The sequence below is a fragment of the Chrysochloris asiatica genome, unplaced genomic scaffold (assembly GCF_000296735.1).
Source record: "Chrysochloris asiatica unplaced genomic scaffold, ChrAsi1.0 scaffold00415, whole genome shotgun sequence".
NCBI lineage: Eukaryota > Metazoa > Chordata > Mammalia > Afrosoricida > Chrysochloridae > Chrysochloris > Chrysochloris asiatica.
This window is the reverse complement of record NW_006408933.1, coordinates 1,393,979-1,414,467: the sequence shown is the minus strand read 5'-3', so window position 1 is coordinate 1,414,467 and position 20,489 is coordinate 1,393,979. Positions and strand designations below refer to the sequence as shown.

Here is a 20,489-nt window from a genome sequence, read left to right as displayed (position 1 = left end):
CTTAAAGTTTAATATTTTCACAAAAATATGAAAGTTGCTTTCTAGTTTTACAGCAACAGTGCTCCCTGTTGAATGTTTCATAAATCACTCTAGTAATTAAAAACCCTAGCTTGTACACATATGTAGAGTGTGACTTAAATGCCAGGTCAACATGCTTTGTATGCCCCTGGTTTCCTAATAATGTAAGAAAAGAAAAAAGACTTGTGTGTATACTCCCAAGACTCTGAGGGCTTTTGGAAGTCGTTCTTCACCCTTAACTTCCCATTCAGCTACCTGCAGACCAGTAGCCTCTTAGCCAGCGATAGTCACTTAACAGATGATGAAAGGAAGTACTTCTGCCAAGAGATTCTCAACTATGCCAGTCAGAAGACAGACAGCCCAGGTAAGATTGATGTTTTAAACTTCTTACTATGAAATGTCTCAAATATACAGAAAAGTGAATAGAATAATAAGTACCAAATCACTTAGATTAAAAAAATGGAGTGTTTTGTTGACCGTTAAAAAAACTTCCAAACCACATTGTGATACTTCACCTGAAACAGTTTTGTATGTATCTTCTAAAAGTAAGAACATTCTCCTAACCCTCCTAACAAGGGTTATCATACCCAGAGAATTAGTATATACCTCATGTCATGCACTTATTGCTCAAATTTCCCTAATTGTCTTAAAGATATTTTTATAAATTACTATTTAATAGAGTCCAGTCAAGGATCATATGCTATATTTATGACTCAATGTATCTCAACTCTAAATTTAAACAGTTCTGCCCTTTGCTTTCTTCTATATATCCAGACACTAACTTTTTTTGTATTGTAACTTTATGGAGATGTGTTTTACAAACCATACAATCTATTGTTTTGAAGTGTACAATTCAGTAACCTCTGGTGTATTCTTAGAGCTATGAAGCCATCAGGACAGTCAACTTTAGAACATTTTCATTACCTTGTAAAAGAACTTCAAACTCAATTCCTCCCCAACTCTCCCAGCCAGGGCAACCACCAACCTCCTGGCCTCAATACATTTGCCTATTCTGAATCATCTTTTGTGACTGACTTTTGTCACTTAGCTTGTTTTCAAGGCTAATTCATGTACCAACATGTGTATCAGGATGTCATTTCTCTTTATGGGTGAACAATATCCACTGTATAAATATGTCACATTGTGTTTGTCTGGTCACTAAGTGATGGCCATATGCTTTATAAGACGTTGACTTTTTAAGGACACTTAAAGGTGGTTCCACTTTCTGGAAATTGTCAGATTACCTAGAAGTTAGACCTGAAAGACTTAGATTCAGGTTAAAATTTTTGGTAAGTGTACTGCATTGCTCTTCGATATGATGAAATTTGTTACATTTACTAAGAAGAGTGCTCATTTACTGAGAGCTACTGACCACTCCAGAACCAGTATTTCCAAAGGTTCCAAAGGTTCCAGGTGGTTGTGGTCATTCACTGCCGGAGTGGAGTTCATTTGAGTAGAGCCAGTGTGTTTCTCAGCAATAGGAGCATCTTGAGGTGATCAATTGTCTGTGTTCTCAGAGTTTTTAATGTGCCTGGGCTGGTCACTGGAAGTGCCATGAATGGTCACTTGTGGTGTGTGAAAGAACTACCTGCGTTATGCTTCTTTCAGAGCTCTTTGGCATCTCTGCAGGAAGAAACTATACTCCGTAGTCGTCCATTGTGTTCTTGTGCTCCTACAGGGCCAGTCTTAGCAAGTCTTCTCATTGATTCATGTTTGGTTAATAGTACTTAAACTGGTCAGGTCAGTAGCCCTGTGGTTTTTCTAAACAAAACTTAGATGCTTTTAGGAGGCCAGGGAGGGAAAGGCCCAGAGGGGATAGTGGGATATTCACCCTTTGTGATAACAGAGCTGCTGTCCTAGGAAGGTAGACAAGGTCCTGGTTTCAGTGGCTGACTCTGTGGACTGTGATCACGGGTTCTTTTCTGTTAATGCAAAGCAGGGTTTGGGTGTATTTGCTAGAGGTTAAACTTTTTTGTTGTGAATTGAGTGAAAGTTTACAGACAAATATCATCAGTTTTACATTCAACAAGTCATATACTTGGTTTCATCTTGATGACTGCAGTCCCCTCCTCGCAACAGCAGTTATCCCACTTCTTCCCTGTGGTTCCTGTTTCCATTTCTCCCTTCTTCCTATCCCTTCTCAACTTAGTCCTGAGGAAAATGGCCTTTTAATGCTAGGGGATTCTTATGTGGGTGGTAAGATGTTGAAATTCTTGAAACAGCTCTAGAAATTGGACCCTTTACAAATTGTAATTTGAAATTTAGGTGTAAGGTGATCTGCATTTCTCCCAAGTTTGCCAAAATATAACTTGGAAACTCTAATTTCGTCAGATTTCCTAATTTCCAGGAGTTGTGAAGTATTTGTATTCTGTTTTTGACAAGTAGGAATCCTGGTGTGTGGTTCAAACCCACAGTCTCTCTGTGGGAGAGAGATGAAGTTGTCTGCCCCAGTAAAGATTTACTGTCCTGGAGATCGTAAGGAGCACTTGTACTCTGTCTGATAAGATCACAACTAGTTATAATGAACTGGACAGCAGTGAGGTTTCTGTGTTGTTCTTGTTTTTAACAAAGTGACTATTGGGGGTGTGAATGTGACATGAGGTTGGAGAGTTTTAAAGTGCTTTTGCATATCTTTGCTCTCCTTGCTCATATTGAACACCCTTCAGGAGAGCTGCTAGGTCATCAAGGAGTGTTACTTGGGAACAGACATGTTATTGTGTCTTTACAGGTCATAAAATCATACTGCCTATGCATTCTTTCGCACAACTAAAGAATCTCCATTTCGACCCATCCAATGCTGTGGTCCACGTGGGTGGCGTACTGTCTGTTGAGATAACACTGTGGAGCCAGATGCCTGTCCCTGTGCATGTAGAGCAGATTGCTGTCAACGTTCACTTTAGCATTGAGAAGAACAACTATCGCAAGACTGCCGAGTGGCTTACCAAGCACAAAACATCCAATGGCATCATTAACTTTCCCCATGAGCCCGTGCCCTTCCCCACATCCCAGAACACTTTGCCAGCACTGGAGCTGTATGAGATGTTTGAGAGGAGTCCTTCCGATAACTCCTTGAACACGACAGGGATTATCTGCAAGAATGTGCACATGCTCCTCAGAAGGCAGGAGAGCAACTCCTCTCTAGAAGTGCCTTCTGGGGTGGTTCTGGAGGACGGGTCCCATGTGCTCAAGTGCAGCAGCGTGACGTTGGAGCCTGGGGCCAATAAGGTCCTATTCAGGACTCAGGTTTGTCAGACTGGGGAGTGACTTTGCACCTATCAGGAAGGGGCGTTGGGCTTGTTAGAATTATCTGGAGCATGCTAAGAACTGAGGAGAGTCTTCTGTCACCTGGTTTTTGTCTGTATCCTTACAACTAGGTGGCATGTTAAAACTTTTTGATTTATGAAATTTTAATGCAGTCGGTAAATTTTGAATGAAGTTCTTAACATATGATATGTTTTTGTTCTTACTGGATTATGTATTTAACATGTACCATCCTCGTTAGTTAAACGAGTAGATGTCAGAAAAGGTGACACATTTTCATGTTAAGCTTTATTATCCTTTTGTGGCTATTTGGATGTCAGAACAATTGCATCTTACTCACTCTGACGTAAACATTTCTCCAGTGCAGCGTGTTCTTCGGCACTGTTGAGTTCTGCTAACTCACGAGAACTTGGCTAGTCAAAAAACAGCCACGAGTAGTGTCTTCTGTTTTTGTTTTATTGGGTCTTTTGGTCACGTGTGTTTTGAGTCTAGTCTTAGAGGAGGTCTTAAATCTTGTGTTGAATATGTCTGTTAAATACCTGTTCAGGGGGGAATGCAACATATAAAGTTAACATCGGGATTTAAGTTTCCGTTACTTCAGTAACCATAGACTGAGGATAAATACAAACCCAAGACTCTTATGAGAACCACAGCTTTCTCTTAGGAAGCTCATCCTTATAGCATGGGTGACGTGTTTCCAAATGCCACATTTTGACTCTAGGCCAAAGAACCTGGAACCTACACGCTTAGGCAGCTGGTTGCCTCGGTGGGCCCCCTGTGGTTTGTCCTCCCTCATGTCTACCCCATCGTGCAATACGACGTGTACTCCCAGGAACCCCAGCTCCACGTGGAGCCCCTCACTGGTGAGTCAGCATGGGCGTGGGAGGGAGCTTTTATGCTGCTGCTTTTGCTTTCTGTTGTATTTCCCCACTTCTGAAGGACTGGTACACAATGAGAGGGTATCCTGAAAGTTGGGGTTCTTAGTGCTTCTTAGGTGACTACTTACACTTTCCTGTAATTGGCTTTATGTTTAATTAACACTGTGTACCTGAAAATCAGAAAAATTAACCAAGTATCAGCTACATCAACTACAGTGTATATGTGTGTGTGTGTGTGTGTGTGTGTGTGTGTGTGTGTGTGTGTGTGTGTGTGTGTGTGTGTATATATAATGATACAATGCCCCAGACTGCAAAGCCGTTTGAACTGCAAGGTCGGCAGTTCAGGCTCACTAGCTGCTCCTTGGAAACCCTATACAGGGTCGCTATGGGTTGGAATTGTCTCAACAGCATTTAACAACAACAATATAGATATATATAGGCATGCATTGGTTTTGTAGGATAAACCCTGGATTGTGAACCACAAGGTTGGTGGTTTGAATCCATCAGCCACTCCATGGGAGAAGGATAAGGCTCTCTGCTCCCACAGAGATTTACAGCCCTGGAAACCCTACATAGGTCGCTGTAAGGTGGAACTGACTTGACAACACTTAGCAACACGCATATACATATGTATGTATGTGTGTATGCTGTTGTTTTTAATTTTACAAATGTGTGTGTATATTGTTGTTGTTGTTGTTGTTAAGTGCCATCGAGTCGGGTCCCACCCATAGCGACCCTGTACAGGGTTTCCGAGGGTATAAATCTTTACGGGAGTAGAAAGCCTCATCTTTCTCCCGCGGAGCGGCTGGTAGTTTCGAACCGCTGACCTTAAGGTTCGCAGCCCAATTCGTAACCACTACGCTTATATATATATATATACACACACATACATATATGCACACACATGTATATGTGCATGTACACATACACATACATACAAGGAGCGATTGGTGGGTTTGAACCACTGACCTTGTGGTTAGCAATCCAGTGCTTATTCTGTAGAGTCCTGGTTTGACTGCTAGCAGTTCAAACCGTCAGCAGTTCAAACCCACCAGTCACTCCTTGGAAACCTATACAGAATTGCTATGAATTGGAATCAATTCGATGACACTTAAAAACAGCATATATATATATATATATATATAAAAATTTCCTGCTTGTAGTTCCATTTCAAAGGCAAAATGCTAGATTACTTATGTTTAGAAAAGCCTTTTCCTTTGGAAGTGTTAATTAAACAACTCACTGGTGAGACATTTGTGAAATTTTAGTGGGTCTGAATAATAGGAGTTTATGTAAACAAATAGTTAAAGATCATGTGACAATTAATGAAAACACTTATAAGTAAAACTCCTCATTTTTATGGACAGTCAGGATATGTTTATTTTCTTGTTTCTTCCTTTTGCGAGGGAGGAAGTCAAGGAAAGCATGTGTTCTATTTATTCTCCCATCCTCCCCGTTTTCATGCTTTCAAATAGGATGGCCATCAGACAGGCGCAAAGGGTTCTTTCATCAGAGAGCATCTTGTCAGAAAGCTCTGCTTGTATTGGTCTGGGAAGTGTGACAGAAAGTACCCCTATGTGACTAACACCTGCCCTGCCCTGCCTTAGTCCTGCACAGTGGCCGTTCACTCCTTTCTGCTTTCTTGTCTCGCTCTGATCCTTTGTCCTCTCATCTGCTTGTCCCCATCTCACTTCTTATCTCTTACCTCCCCCTTTCTGCCTTTCCTAGAGCCAGATTATCAGAGACCTCACCCTCCCTTCCCCTCCAGGCCTGTTTAGGAATGTATGTGGTAGCCATAGATATGCCTCAGCTTCTACTGAACTACAGACCCTGAGCCCTGAAATGGTCAGTACTAACTGGAGGACCAAGGTGGTGATAAGACCACCTCAGACTCACAGAATTCTGTTGTTCCCAGCAGTTCCCTTAAACTGTGCAATTCACATAATTTAAACTTAATACAGAAAGAAGTAGCAACTGAGCGAATTCATGGAGTTTCTAGAGAAGTAATTGTTTTGTAGTGAGACAGAGCATCCTTGAATTTCATGGTAGATCCTTCATTAATATTTTTATGGTTAATATTTAATTAACCTACTGCCATCGGGTCGGTTCTGACTCATAGCAACCCTATGCAGAGTTTCCAAATCTGAAAATCTTTGTCTGTCTCCCATGGAGTGACTGGTGAATTCAAACTGCTGACCTTGTAGTACATAGTGATGGTAATTGCTGCCTTTCCCCCTTTAGATAGCCTTTTGGCTGGTATTCCTCAAAAGGTCAAGTTCACAGTCACGACTGGCCACTATACAATAAAAGCTGGGGATTGTCTCCAACTCAGCAACGCGGAAGCCATGCTTATCCTGTGTCATACAGAGAACAGAGCAGTCATCTACTCTAACACAAGAGGTAAGATATCTACGCCGCAGCTGAGGGAATGTCAGGACTTACAGAGTAGGATGCAAGCACAAGCTTGTCACCATGCCCATGAAGTCAGCCAAATGAGGACTTACTGTGCTCCATGTGGTTCAGGTGGCATCTGTACTCCAGGTGCCCTGTGACACGCTCCCTGTAGTGCCATGGTGGATCGTGAGCCCAGTACCTGGCCATGACATTGCATTTGGGAAGAAGAGACCACGAGCAGTTTATTTATGTGTCTGTGGCTATGTGGAGCTGACCCTGCAAAGGCCATGTGAACTGGGCCTGCCGATCTCTGACCTCCTGCCACCCCTGCCTTACCAACAACAAAAAAAACAAAACAAGTCAGCTGCTTTAGGCATTGGTTGCATGCCCTCACCTCCGAAGTTGCTTTCTCTCGATCTCTAGCCAGGGGGTCTGGAAAGGGAAGGATGACTGGCTTCCTCTCTGGGGTAGTTGATGACCCGGTGGCAGAGTGTAGTGGAAAGGACATCATGCCGGGATCTGTGCATTCATTGGGTGGGCTGCGTAGTAAGAAACAGCCTCCTTCTGTCTGCTCAGACTGACAGATTTTGACAATTCCCTGGGCTCCTGCCAGTTGTTCCACTTGACTTTCCTACAGTGCTGCCCTGTCCTGCACTGAGTTTAGTGCTTGGTTTCCCTGCCTCTCCTCTCCCATCATGGAGAAGGCTCATTGTTGCCCCCTCACTGAAAGAAAGGGAGCAGGAAGAAAGTGAATGTTTTAAAACAACTCTTACTGTTTCTCATAGAGAAGTCTTCAGGCGCATCACTCAGGATTCAGTCCTCGGGGAAGGTCACGAGCATCAGCCTGCCTCCTGCACCTGCATACCACCTGATCGAGTTTGAGCTGGATGTCCTCTCTCTGCCTTCAGCTCCAGCAGCTAGAGGGGACAGTGACCAGCTAGGGCTAAAGGAGTCCCATACGAGCTGTCCAGAGAAGCCAGCGCCCAGCCAGTGCATGGTGACCACAGACCACAAAGTAAGGCAAGAGCAGTGACTACTGCTTGTCACTTTTAGGGAAGCAGTAAGTTATCCCGAAGTGACATATGAAAGATGGCTGCTAGAAAGTTGTGGGTTCTGGATTCCTAATACCACAGCTCTCCTTTGTGTGCAGTCTTATTCCTTCTTGCAAGCGTAAAAACTGGCTCTGACTTCTATCCCAACTCAAGAGGGAAAGAAGAGATGTTATAAGACAGAGTGGATGCTTAGGACCGGGGGGGGGGGGAAGGGGATGTTGTAACATAAGGGTTGGCAGTCTGCTTGTCCTATAGGCATCTAGAGAGTGTAGTAGAATAGCATGCTTTTGTTTTTGTTTACTGGAACATTAAATCAAGCTTGTTGTTAAGTGCCATAGAGTTGGTTCTGACTCATAGTCACCCTGTATCGGGTTTCTAAGGAGCCGCTTGTGAATTTGAACCACTGGCCTTGTGGTTCAAACCGATCTTGTGGTCCAGTGCTTTATACTACAGCGCACACCAAGACTCCTACAGGATGTGATAGAGTGTGGTGGATTGGCATACTTCTACTTTTGTCTACTGGAACATCAAATCAAGCTTAGCAAGGGAGAGACCTTGTTATATGCCGAATTGGTGACATCATTAAAAGTTACTTGACAGCATTGTGACATTGTTCCCAGGTCTTCAGTGAATCAGCTCATGGAATGTGTTGCTGTCCTTGTAGTTATGCAACAGAGTTTCCATGCTTTGTAACACCTATCTCAACTTTGAGTACTAGCTATCAAAAGTAGAAACATACATAGCAGAGAAGTAGAATAGAGAGGGTTGAGAAGGGTAGTCATCCTCCTAAACAGACTAGGACATAGAGTATCAAACAGCAACACTGAGAGAACAGTGTCAATGTATGAACAGAGACTATTCCTTCCCTCATCTCAGTCACAAATTCAGAGGTAAAAGTATTTGTTTCAATAAATATTATCAATGTTTTGTGCTCAGTTTATCCATTTGTTTCAGATGAGAAAGAAAATGAAGCATGAACCTAGTTCCTGCCCTTAAAGAGATAAATAGCTTTGTCTGTTGTATGCCCCCAAATATGATTGGATTTCATTTACTGTATTCAGCCTCATATAGATTAAGTGTTCAGATATTTCATTGCCTTTGAAATGGTTAATGATTAGACATATATGAGCTTCAAATCACTTTGAACGCTTGTGTGGGAGAATGTACTGTAGACTTTCTGCTTGGCCCACATCTGTGCATACTAACATTTAGGTCCTTCTGGTGACTCCTGGGCTTTTTGCCACTGCGGAGCCTGTGTTTCCCATCAGTGTACTTGTGTTTAATGGGACTTTCACTTTCTGAGTGATGATTCGTAAAACACGAAAGTTTCTATTGGGAAATTGGGACAGGGTGGTGGCAGTGGGCTGAGATGTCCTACCTTCTCTTCAGGTGTCAATCGACTGCCCATGGTCCATCTACTCAACTGTAATTGCTCTGACTTTCAGCGTGCCATTTCAGACAACACACTCTTTGCTGTCAGCTGGAACACGGTAAGGAGGCTCCCAATACCAGCCCTAGATTCTTTTCTGAGTCTTTTATGTGGAACCCTTGTTTCTCAAACCTTAGCTTTAGTGAAGAATGACACGAATATTAAGAATGTGCAGTTGTGGGGATGGGTCCTCTAGTGCTGACTTGACTTTCTGAAGTTTCTCACTAGATAGAAAATGAGCACATTTTCTCCAATTTTTGTTTTAAAAGTTATGGTGAACTGTGTAATCATGCCTACTCAGTTGTTGCTTAGAGTCTACAACTTTCAGTTGACTAAGACTATTTGGCGCTGTGGGTTAATGCACCAGACTGCAAAGCCATTTGAACTGCAAGGTCGGCGGTTCAAGCTCACCAGCTGCTCCTTGGAAACCCTATACAGGGTCGCTATGGGTTGGAATCGACTCGACAGCACTAAACAACAACAAGACTGTTTTAGTGCTTAGATTTTTCTTTTTCCTTGAGAAAAAAGTGAACTTTGAGGAAGAAATGGAGCTTGTGATATGTTTGGACAATTTTTTTCTACAGTATTTTATTTTATGTTTTATTGTGAATTGTGTGATAGTCTACATGGAGAACATCAGCTTTACATTCATTCCATCATCCATCATTTCGTTGGCATAGTTATCATCCTGTCCATGCATCCTCACCCAACCAAGGGGTGTACCCTGTAAACCTGCACCCCCCGACACACACACCACAGTCCTCAGCCCCTTTCCATCTCCTGATCCCGAGCCCCCAGCCCCACCATCTCTTGACGTTGTCTTCTCTGCCTCCATCCCAGGCCTCACTGCCTCTCTGGGTAGGATTCCGCTCTTCGCTCTTCTCCATTGATGGTCCCAGGGTCCTCCGCTCCTAGACTGATAAGTTAATCACTCCCCTCTTTGTTACAAAATGTCCATCTTTAGATTTCCAACCCTCACAATCAGTCCTGATAACAATTATTCACCATTGCATCACAAGAGACCCATCTATATTTCATGTCATCAGCCCTTCCTGGACAGTCTGGACACCACTCACTGGAGACTCTACCTTCCTCCACGCCCTCTGCCTCTAGGTTCCCTCTTGAAAGCTTGTAAGCCAGTCACTGATTGTCTTTGTATCCCTCCCCCCATTTTGGGTAGCCAATGTCCAAGTTGCCCATCCCTGTCTACCCTTTGTGTGGAGGGGGTGGGTATAGTTCTTGCAGCAGGGACTTGTTTCCTCTTTTGAGCTACTGCATTTATAGGTGTAGGTCATGTTGACTGAATTGTATCAGATGTTGCTTATTTCCCTCTTCTTTCTTCTTAGGATTGAGCTCTGTTTATCCAGTCATAGAAGTCCAGTCAAATGGGCATCATCTGCAAGTGTGGGTGTTCTTACGTCTGTCCGGCCTCTTTTTATCGGCTGGCCACCCTGCTCTCCACTCTAGACCTCTGTGGCTGTGTCACTGACCCTGAGCCCATGAGTCCCCAGATGTTGCCTCGCTACTGGCTGACCAGGTCTCCATCCGGGTTCACAATAGTTTGCTGAACGATGTAGGGCTTAGCTCGCCCCTTGGTTGATGTTCTTCGGCCACTTCCCCTTCTGGGTGACGTGCGTGGTTGTCAGTCAAAGTGTATATTTCCCTTGCGTCTTAGTCTTGGAAGAGATTTTGCACTGAGAGGATCCGATCACTTGCCTTGATGTCTCCTGGGCAGGCCACCTGTATGTTCTTGTAACAGTCGGACTGCCTTTATTGTTTTGTATTTTTCCTGTAGGTCCTTCTTTCAAGAGGTATCTTCTGGTTTTCTAGCTGCTCCCGGCTGGTCTGCTTGTCCTTTCAAGTGGAGAAATTTCCCGTCTCTGAAGGTCTGGTTGTGGTTCGGTCTTCCATCTGTACTCCCATGTAATGCAGAGGCTCCTCAGTAAACCTCCTTCACTGGACACATTGTAGCCCCATTTTAGGTATTCTAATCAGTTATAGGCAGAAGACGGGCTTACAAGCTTTCCACGTTGATATTTCTGGTTATTCCTTTCTCTCCCCCTCCAGTGTCTGTTTTATAATATATTGCAAGGAGAACCAAGGTTCAAAAAATAGCCAAGCATCTTAACATTATTCCCCCTCTTTCCCCATTCCATCCATGTCTCAGTCTCAGTATTCCAGAGCCCTGTTGTTCTAAAGCTGTGCCTACATCATTTTTTACCTCTTACAGTACTTTAATGCACACCCATTTCATTTTACCTTAAGTGCACATTAGTAACAATTAAGTGTATTTTTGTACATAATCAGAATGTCATTGTCTGTCTGTTAAAATCAATAGTAATTCACTGGTATCTTTAAACACCACCACTTGTCTGTCAGTTTGTCGTACTGTGGTGGCATGAGTGTTGCTGTTGTGTTGGATGCTATGCCACTGATATTTTGAATACCAGTAGGAGGTCCTCCATGGTGGGCAGGTTTTAGTGGAGCTTCCAGACTAAGCCAGACTACTAGGAAGAAGGAGAGGCAGATCATTCTGAATGGTTTAGCCATGGAACATGTTATGAATAGTAGTGGATCATTGTTAGATATAGTACCAGAAGATGAAAACATTATGAATAGTAACAGAACATTATCAGTTACAGTGCTGGAAGATGAGCCCCTCAGATTGAAGGTACTCAGAATGCATCTGGGGAAGAGCTGCCTCCTCACAGTAGAGTTGATCGTGATGATGCAAATGGAGTAAAGTTTCAGGACTTTCATTTGCAGATGAGGTACAATTAAAAATGAGATACAGCTGCAGACATCCATTAATAATCAGAACATGGAATGTACAAAATAAGAGTCTAGGAAAACTGAAAGTTGTCTTAAATGAAATGGAAGACCCACTGTGACCATCTTGTGAGCAGCTTAGGCAACAGAAGGCAGTCTGGCAGAGCAGATTAACAGAGGCAATAGAAAAGCTCTATTTCCTTGTCCCTCTTTTTGTCTTTATGATTATTAAATTCTTTTTTTCATGTTGCTTTTTTTTTTTTTCTCTCTCTCTTTTCCTTGTTGGTTCCTTGTCTGTTTATTCTGTTTTGTTTTCCTGTGTGTATGTGAGGGATTTTCTCTTTCCCATCCAACAGGAGACAGTAACCAATTCCCATAAAGCCCAGCCACAACTGTACCCTCTGTGGCTACCCCCACTAGGCAAGAGCCAGTACCAGCTCCTATACCACCTGATCAACGATAGACAACAGCCAACAGCAGCTAAACCCACCCTAAACTGAGGTGCATAAACAGTGAACGAGGATGGTATTCGTGCTTTCATTCTCTTAACTGCACAGACAGGAGCATAAGAAAAACATCAATACACTATCACCAATTAATTACAAATAGGACAACCCCACAATGTTCCAGTGACAACAAATCATTTTAGCTTACACAAAGAAAGAAGAGGATGGGTCAGACAAATGATCAAGATGCAGAGCTAGAAAACATTTCTCAGGAAGAAAAGGCAATAGAATTAACTGAAAAATATTAGAAAAAATGATATTTAGGTATCTTTAAAGAATTGATAAAAAGATCAAGAAAGGTACCGAGAACACAGGAAAAACTTAAGAAAAATTCAGGGAAACACTACAAGAACAGACAAAAGAAATGCAAATTTTGAAATAATACAAACTCTACAATCAGAATTCCAGAAGATAAGACTTGTTATTGTTGTCATTAAGTTCCGACTCATAGCAACCCATGTAGGGTTTCCAGTGAGCAGCTGGTAAGTTTGAATTGCCAACCTTGTGGTTCATAGTCCAATGTTGATCCTACAGCAACACACCAGAAGTTCCCAAAGATTAATATTAGGATTTCATAAATGGACAATATAGTGAAAGAGCCAAGGAGTAGATTTGAATTAATGGAAGCCCGAATTAGTGAACTTGAAGATAAATCTCTCTTTTTTTTCCTCTCCTTTCTTCATCTAGCTGAGTTCTGATCATCCAATCATTGAAGCCAAGTCAAGTGGGTATTATCTGCAAGTGTGGGTGTTCTTATGCATATGCCCTCTCTTCTTATCAGCTGGGTGCTTCAGTCTCCACTCTAGTCTTCTGTAGCTATGTCACTGACTCTGGGCCTAGGTGTCCCCAGGTCTTGCCACAATACTGGCCAACCAGGTCTCCACCCAGGTTCGTAGGAGTCTATTGAAAGTTGTAGGGCTTAGCTTGCAGCTTCATTGTTCTTTTTCCCTTACTTCCTCTTTTTTTTTTTTTTTAATGTTTTATTGTAAATTATGTGATAATTTACTTGGGAGAACATTAGTTTTACATTCATCCTATCGTCCCTCACTTCCTCTTACGAACATGGTCACCATTCAGAGCGTATAGTCTCATTGAGTCTTAGTCTTGGAAGGGGGTTTGCCCTGAGGGGACTCAACCACTTGCCTTGATGTCTCCTGGGCGAGCAACTTGCTTGTTCTTGTAGTAATCAGTCAGTCTGCCTCTATTGTTTTGTATTTTTCCTGTCGGTTGTTCTTTCAAGAAGTATCTTCTGTTCTAGCCACTCCAGGCTGGTCTGCTCGTCCTTTCAAGTGGAAATTACCTAACTCTGAAGATTCTGGATGCTATTCAGAATTCCACCTATGGTCTTATGTAATGCAGAGGCTTCACAGGAAGCCTCCTTCACTGGGCACATTATAGCCCTATTTTAGGTATTCCAGTCAGTTATAGGCAGAAGATGGACTTACAAGCTTTCTATGGTGGTATTTCTGGCTATTCCTTTCTGTTCCCCTCCAGTGTCTATTTTATAATGGTATGCCAGGGAAACCAAGATTCAAAAGACAGCCAAGCATCTTAACATTATTTACCCCGTTTTTGCCCAATCCAACCATGTCTCAATCCCTGCATCCCAGAGCCCTGTTTTTCCAAGGTTGTGTATACATCATTATTTACCTCTGTCCCACTTAGCCCATACAAACCTGCCTAAATGTTTTCCTGTCCACTTTGTTCTTCCATTCCCCTCCCCCTTCTTGTGTATTGCCTCCCTCCCTAATGCCCAAACTCTCCTGTGTCTATTCACTACCCTGTGCTCCACCTTCCCCTCCCTCCCCTCACCCCACTCCCCCTATCCAGGTAACTAGCAACAAATCCCACTCCCCAACCCCCCTTTAGTATGTTCTTTTTTTGAGTCTTTTACGGTAGTGGGCCTATGCAGTATTTCTCCCTTTGTGACTGACTTATTTCACTCAACATAATGTCCTCAAGGTTCATCCGTGTTATGCAGTGGCTTGCAGCTTCCTTGTTATTTTTCAAGGTAGCATAGTATTCCATTGTGTGTATGTACCACAGTTTGTTTATCCATTCTTCAGTTGATGGGCACTTAGGCTGTCTCTGTGTCTTTGCTCTTGTAAATAGTACTTCTATGAACACTGGTGTGCATATATCTACTTGTGTTATGGCTTGTGTTTCTTGTGGGTGAATACCAAGTAGAGGAATTGCTGGATCATAAGATATTTCTATATCCAGCCTTCTGAGGAAGCGCCATATTGCTTTCCAGAGACATTGGACCATTTTGCAGTCCTACCAGCAATGCAGGAGTGTCCCAGTCTCTCCACATCCCTGCCAGCATTTATTTTCCTCTACTTTTATGATCTTTGCTGTTATTGCTGTGTGAGATGATATCTCATTGTTGCTTTGATTTGCATCTCTCTAATGGCTAGTGATCGTGAACATGTCTTCATATGTTTGTTGACTGCCTGGATCTCCTCCTTGGTGAAGTGTCTGTTTATGTCCTGTGCCCGTTTTTAAATTGGGTTATTTGTCTTTTTCTTGTAGAGGTGTTAAATATATATTTCCTATATATTTTAGAAATGAGACCCTTGTCTGATGTATCATTGCAAAAGGTTTTTTTACTCTTCTGGTGAAGTCTTTTGATGCACATAAGTTTTTAACTTTTAGTGTCCCAAACATCTGTTTTGTCTACTTTTGTTTGTGTAGTTTTCAAAATGTTTATTAGTCTGTGTATTCCCTGAATTAGTGCCCTCACATTTGTCCCTATTTTTTCATTGGTGGCCTTCATAATTTGGGGATTCACATTTAGGTTTAAAGTGTTCTTGAGCAAAGATGTTAGTTTGAGGACTAAGATGCGCCTGACCCAAGCCTTGGTGTTATTAATAGCCTCATCTGTATATGAAAATTGGAGAGTTGAATAAGGAAGACCTTAGAAGAATTGATTCATTGAGTTATGGGTTTGAGAAGAATGTTAAAAGTACCATGGACGACCAGAAGAACAAACAAATATGTACTGGAAGATATATATCAGCCAGAATGTTCTTTAGAATTCAGGCTAGCTAGAGTTCATTTTTCATACTTTGGCCATGCTATCAGAAGGGACCAGTCACTGGAGAAGGACATCATTCTTGGTAAAGTGGAGGGTCAGTGAAAAAGAGAAAAACCCCCAACGAGATGGATTGACACAGTGGCAGCAGCAATGGGTTCAAGCGTAGCAGCGATTGTGAGGATAGCACAAGACCAGGCAGTATTTCATTCTGTTGTACATAGGGTTACTATGTGTCTGATCTGACTCCATCGCACCAAACAACAACATCCTCTAACGCCTACAGTATAGTTGTATCTCTCAACCATTTCAATGTCTGAATGACTTACTATTGTTGGTTGGCTTGATTTAGGATCCAAAGTCACCATTTGGTTATCATCTTCCTTATTCTCTTTTTATCCACCCCCTACCCCACCCCTACCCCCGACCCCTGTTTTTCAAGCTGTTGGCCTGTTGCTGGACCACTAGGCCTTTCTTGAGTTGGCTGATTGTATCCTCATGGGTTTAACCATTCCTCTGTTCCTGTCTTCTGACAGTTAACCTCTCTAGTAGGGCTTTGCACTGTTGACATTCAGTGCTGGGGAATTCTTTGTTATGTTTTACATCCTGTGTTGTATAGGATGTTAATTAAGCAGCATCCCTGTCACCTAATCCACTAACTGCTGTGACATCATTAATATTAATGGTTATTAACATAGCAAGTTGCTTTATGAAGACTGGCTTTTTAAAACTATTGTTTACATGTAATGGAAATAAAGTAAAATGTTAATTTTATTCCGAGTAATCCATTTTTCTATAACAGTCTTATTGTTGATTTCGCTTTCCTACACAACTCATTGAGATTTATTAGTAGGTTTACAAAAATCTCGTATAACTATGTGCTTATACTTTGCCGGGAGTCCTGGTGTGGTGCAGTGGATTAATGCGCTGGACTGCAAAGTTGTTTTGAACCACAAGCTGGGTAGTTCAGACCCACCAGTCGCTCCTTAGAAACCCTACACAGGGTCGCTATGGGTCAGAACCGACTCAACGTCACTTAACAACAACATAATTTGCCAGAAACAGAATATTCTTTGGTTCATTTTCTGACATAAGTAGCTTTTTTAAAAGAGATTTGTTTTCTCTAACACATGTGGAATGAATTTTAGAAATAACTTGTTTTCTTCTGCTTTGTCACTTTTCAGTCTCTCATCAAAGAGGATCCTCTTAACAGAACCAAAATATATCTGTTAATGTTATTAGTGTAAAAACAGCACTTTCATGTTTGTTTGTTTTAGGAAATACATTCAGATTTGTGTCCAGAATTTATCAGAACTTGACTTTCGGCTCTCAGATAGTAACCTCATGGACACTGGTGGTAGTGCCGACCTGCAGCTTGTACCGCTGAACACACAGCCCCAGCAGGTAAGCCTTTTTCACACAAAAACAGGACAACAGTGGCATGATGTGGTTGGTGTCTAACACAGTGTAAGACCTTGTATTTTGAAACTGAGTTTTTAAATATATAGAAAAATCTTACTGGTGGTTAGTACAAGCCTTGCACGGTCTCTGAAGTCCTTTCTGGGGCTGTAGCTTTGCTGGCCACCACGTGCATGTCCACACTCTAGCACAGGCAATATTTGTTGTTTTAGAAGAATCAAATCTTAACTGTGTCCTACTCTATAGACAGATTAATGTAAATGCTTGCTTATTCTTGAACCTCGGGTTAACTGCATGAACCCGCCACCCCTATGGGAGTGATGGCTGCTCCATTCTGCCTACTGCAGTGACTTGCATGAGAGAGTCCATAAAGAAGCACTCCTCACTGATGGTGGAGTGTGAGGGAGTCATTTTGTGTGTGCTCACTGCCAGGCTGCACCCTGATGGGGCTGCTTCTGTTCAATGCTCACTGTGTTGGTAGAGGTGCATGCTGAGTGTTTAGAAGATGAAATGTTGCATTCATGGATGTCTGTGCCCTTAACATTTTCAAAGTGTTTCCCTTGCTTGTATTTGGCCAATTTCCCATTGGTGTGAATTTTATATAGAATCTGGTGTCCCAGCTACATACTACGTGGTACTGGTTTATAAATGGACTTAATATTAAATATAAATTAATTGGCTTGAACGTAAATATGTGCTTTTCAATTGGTTTGCAACATTTTTTCATTTGGAATGTATGGCATGCTATATACTAATAAATTGTCACCAAACTTTTTTTTTTATAATCCCCTATGCTATGGAGTTTATGAAATCATAAAAAAAATTTCTTCTGATTCTGTGCAGTCTTTTGTGGGGATCATGGTCTGGCAGGGGATCCTGAGAGTGGTGGGGGAGGTGCAAGTCCCCAGCACCACATAGAGGCTCTACCTGGGTAACTTACAGGTTTCTCTGCATAGGAAGCATTTCTAACTGGCATTCTTGTTTCTTTTGGGTTGGTGCACTGGGTGTCCAATGACAACTGCCTCTCTTTGCAGTGCATCCACAGCCAGCAGTCAGTGTTCTTTGTCTGGGAGCTGAAGTGGACACAGGAGCCACCCCCTGCCCTGCACTGCTACTTCTCAGTTGCATTCTCCCCAGCTTCTGAAGAGCGGATGTCTGTCTCTTTACAGCCCTACACTTACGAATTTCAAATGGAGAATTTTTTTGTATGTATTGTATTATTTTGAGACTAAGGCGGGGTTTGCGGAAGGGGCCTCACTATCAGAGATGGCACTGTGTTTGTTAATATCTGACAAATTGACTAGACAAAACCTTTCAATATCATGAAAGGAGATTGAGAAACTAGTGAATACTTGTAGTGATCCTGTCTAGGGTTTCTGAGGAACTGCTGGTGGGTTTGAACCACTGACCTTGGAGTTCAAACTGACCTCGCGGTCTGGTGTATTATCCTGCAGAGCCATACCAGGACTTCACTATCTCCATTTTAGAACCCAGGCCCTTCAGATGATACACCTGCTATGTGTGTATTTATATAAAGACCAAAATGTTCCTTTCCTTTTCCAGACGTCCTGAAGTATTTCCAGTGCCGTTTCATCTTGATCTTTAGCTACTGTTTAGAGGCATTACTTTATAAAGCATGCCTCTTGAAAAGAAATACAAGTGCTATAACAATTTGCATGTTTAGTACTATGAAATTTTCTTATAAGCTACATATCTCTTGGTAGAAGTCAGCTTGGATGTGGAGCAAAATAGCATAAAGGTAGATGAGTAGATATAATTGTGTATTGTTGTTATATGCCGTGGAGTCTGTTGTGACTCATAGTGACCCTGCATAGGGTTTCTGAGGCTGTAAATCTTTACAGGAGCAAAAAGCCTCATAGTTCTCCCTTGAAACAGCTGGTGGTTTTGAACTGTTGACCATGAGATTAGTAGCTGGATTCTTAGCCACTACACTACCAGAGCCCCAGAAGAAAAGGAAATAGCAAATTGTACATTTACATATTGGTTTGCCTAACAATAAATCCAGTCATCTCATTAAAGGGACGGCATGCTGATTTATTGTTAGGCAAACCTATATGTTAATGTACAACATGTTATTTCCTTTCTTGCCTTCATTTGAGAAGGTGTTTGTGTTTACAGTTCCTGATATTAGCAGCAGCTTCTCTAGCTTCCTTTCAACCCAAACATACTATTTGTTTTAACAGTTATGTTTTATTTAACTGTCCTGGTTAGCCAGAGAGAGTTATTAAACTTAATCACTAGTATAACTGATTTTTTTTGTAGTGTAGACAGAAAGCTGTCTGTTACTTCAACAGCAGTTGCTCACTATCAGTGTGGTAAATAATCTGTATATATATATATAATAGGATTTGCTTTCTGCATGTGTTTTAACAGCCTTACTGAGATGTAGTTTATATATCATAAAGCTCCCCCATTTAAAGTGTACCTGTACAATTCAACAGTTTTTAGCTTATTTATAGAGTTGTGCAACCATCACAGTGATCTTAATTTAGAATACTTTTATCATTCCAAAAAGAAACCTTCTATCCATTACAGTCAGTGACCACCTTCCCTCAACCCCTGGCAAGTACTAATCAACAACTCTGCCTCTGTGGATTTGCCCATTGAGAATATTTCCTATAAATGGAATCGTATATGCTATTTTGTGACTGGCTTCTTTCACATAGCATAATGTTTTCAAAGTTCATCTATGCCATACCATGTATAAACATTTCATCATTTTTTATGGCTAAATAATAGTCTCTTGTTTGAAAATACTGTATGTTGCTTATCCATTTTATCTGTTGATAAGCATCTTGTTTATTTTCACTTTGGAGTTATTATGACTACTGTTCCTATAAACAAACTATTGTGTGGACATATGCTATTAGATCACTTGGGTAAATACTTAGGACGGGAATTGCTGGGTCATATGGTAACTCCTAGAATGACTATATAGGTTAAGCACCGGACTTCTAACCACAAGGTCAACGGTTCAAACCAACCAGCTCTTGCTTGGTAACACTATATAGGGTTGAATGAGTCAGAACCAACTCGAGGGCACTAACAGCAACAAATGGTAACTCTGTGTTTAACATCTTGAAGAACTACCAGACTACTTCCAAAACAGCTTTATTCTTAAAGTTCCCACAAACAATGTATGAGGGTTCCAAATTCTCCATATCCTCACCACTTGTTTTCTGTGCCTTTGATTATAGTCATTCTGATGCCTGTGAAGTAGATTCATTTGTACTAGCTACATGGTCCCTATGGGTCAGTATCCACTCAATGGCAACTGGCTCAGTGATATTAAGGAGCCCTGGTGGCACATTGTTTAAGCACTTAGCTGCTAATGGAGAAATTGACAATTTGAACCCACCCAGCTACTCCATTGACACTGAAGGAAGAAGTCCAAGGTGCATTGAAGGAACTGGCAAAGAACAAGTCACCAGGAATTGATGGAATAAAAATTGAAATCTTTCAAGAAGGTGAGGTGGCACAGGAGGCACTCACTCATCTCTGCCAAGAAATTTGGGAGACAACTATCTGGCCGGCTGATTGGAAAAGATCGTATTTGTGCCCATTCCAAAGAGAGGTGATCCAACGGAATAAGGGAATCATCGGACAATCTATTTGATACCCCATGCGAGTAAAGTTTTGGTAAAGGTAATACAGAAACAGCTATAATGATACGTTGACAGAGAACTTCCAAAGGTTCAAGCCAGATTC

At 41.8% G+C, this 20,489-nt stretch overlaps 1 protein-coding gene across 1 annotated transcript in view; it reads left to right on the top strand.

The window, feature by feature from the left end:
- TRAPPC10 (trafficking protein particle complex 10) overlaps window positions 1-20,489 on the top strand; it is a 119,565-nt gene that overhangs the window by 89,890 nt on the left and 9,186 nt on the right. Inside the window, exons 13-20 of the mRNA XM_006876786.1 lie at window positions 270-382; window positions 2,747-3,261; window positions 4,001-4,142; window positions 6,399-6,557; window positions 7,337-7,566; window positions 8,993-9,093; window positions 16,619-16,745; window positions 17,795-17,965. Of these exons, the coding sequence (XP_006876848.1) occupies window positions 270-382; window positions 2,747-3,261; window positions 4,001-4,142; window positions 6,399-6,557; window positions 7,337-7,566; window positions 8,993-9,093; window positions 16,619-16,745; window positions 17,795-17,965 (1,558 nt within the window). The remainder of the gene's footprint in view (window positions 1-269; window positions 383-2,746; window positions 3,262-4,000; window positions 4,143-6,398; window positions 6,558-7,336; window positions 7,567-8,992; window positions 9,094-16,618; window positions 16,746-17,794; window positions 17,966-20,489) is intronic.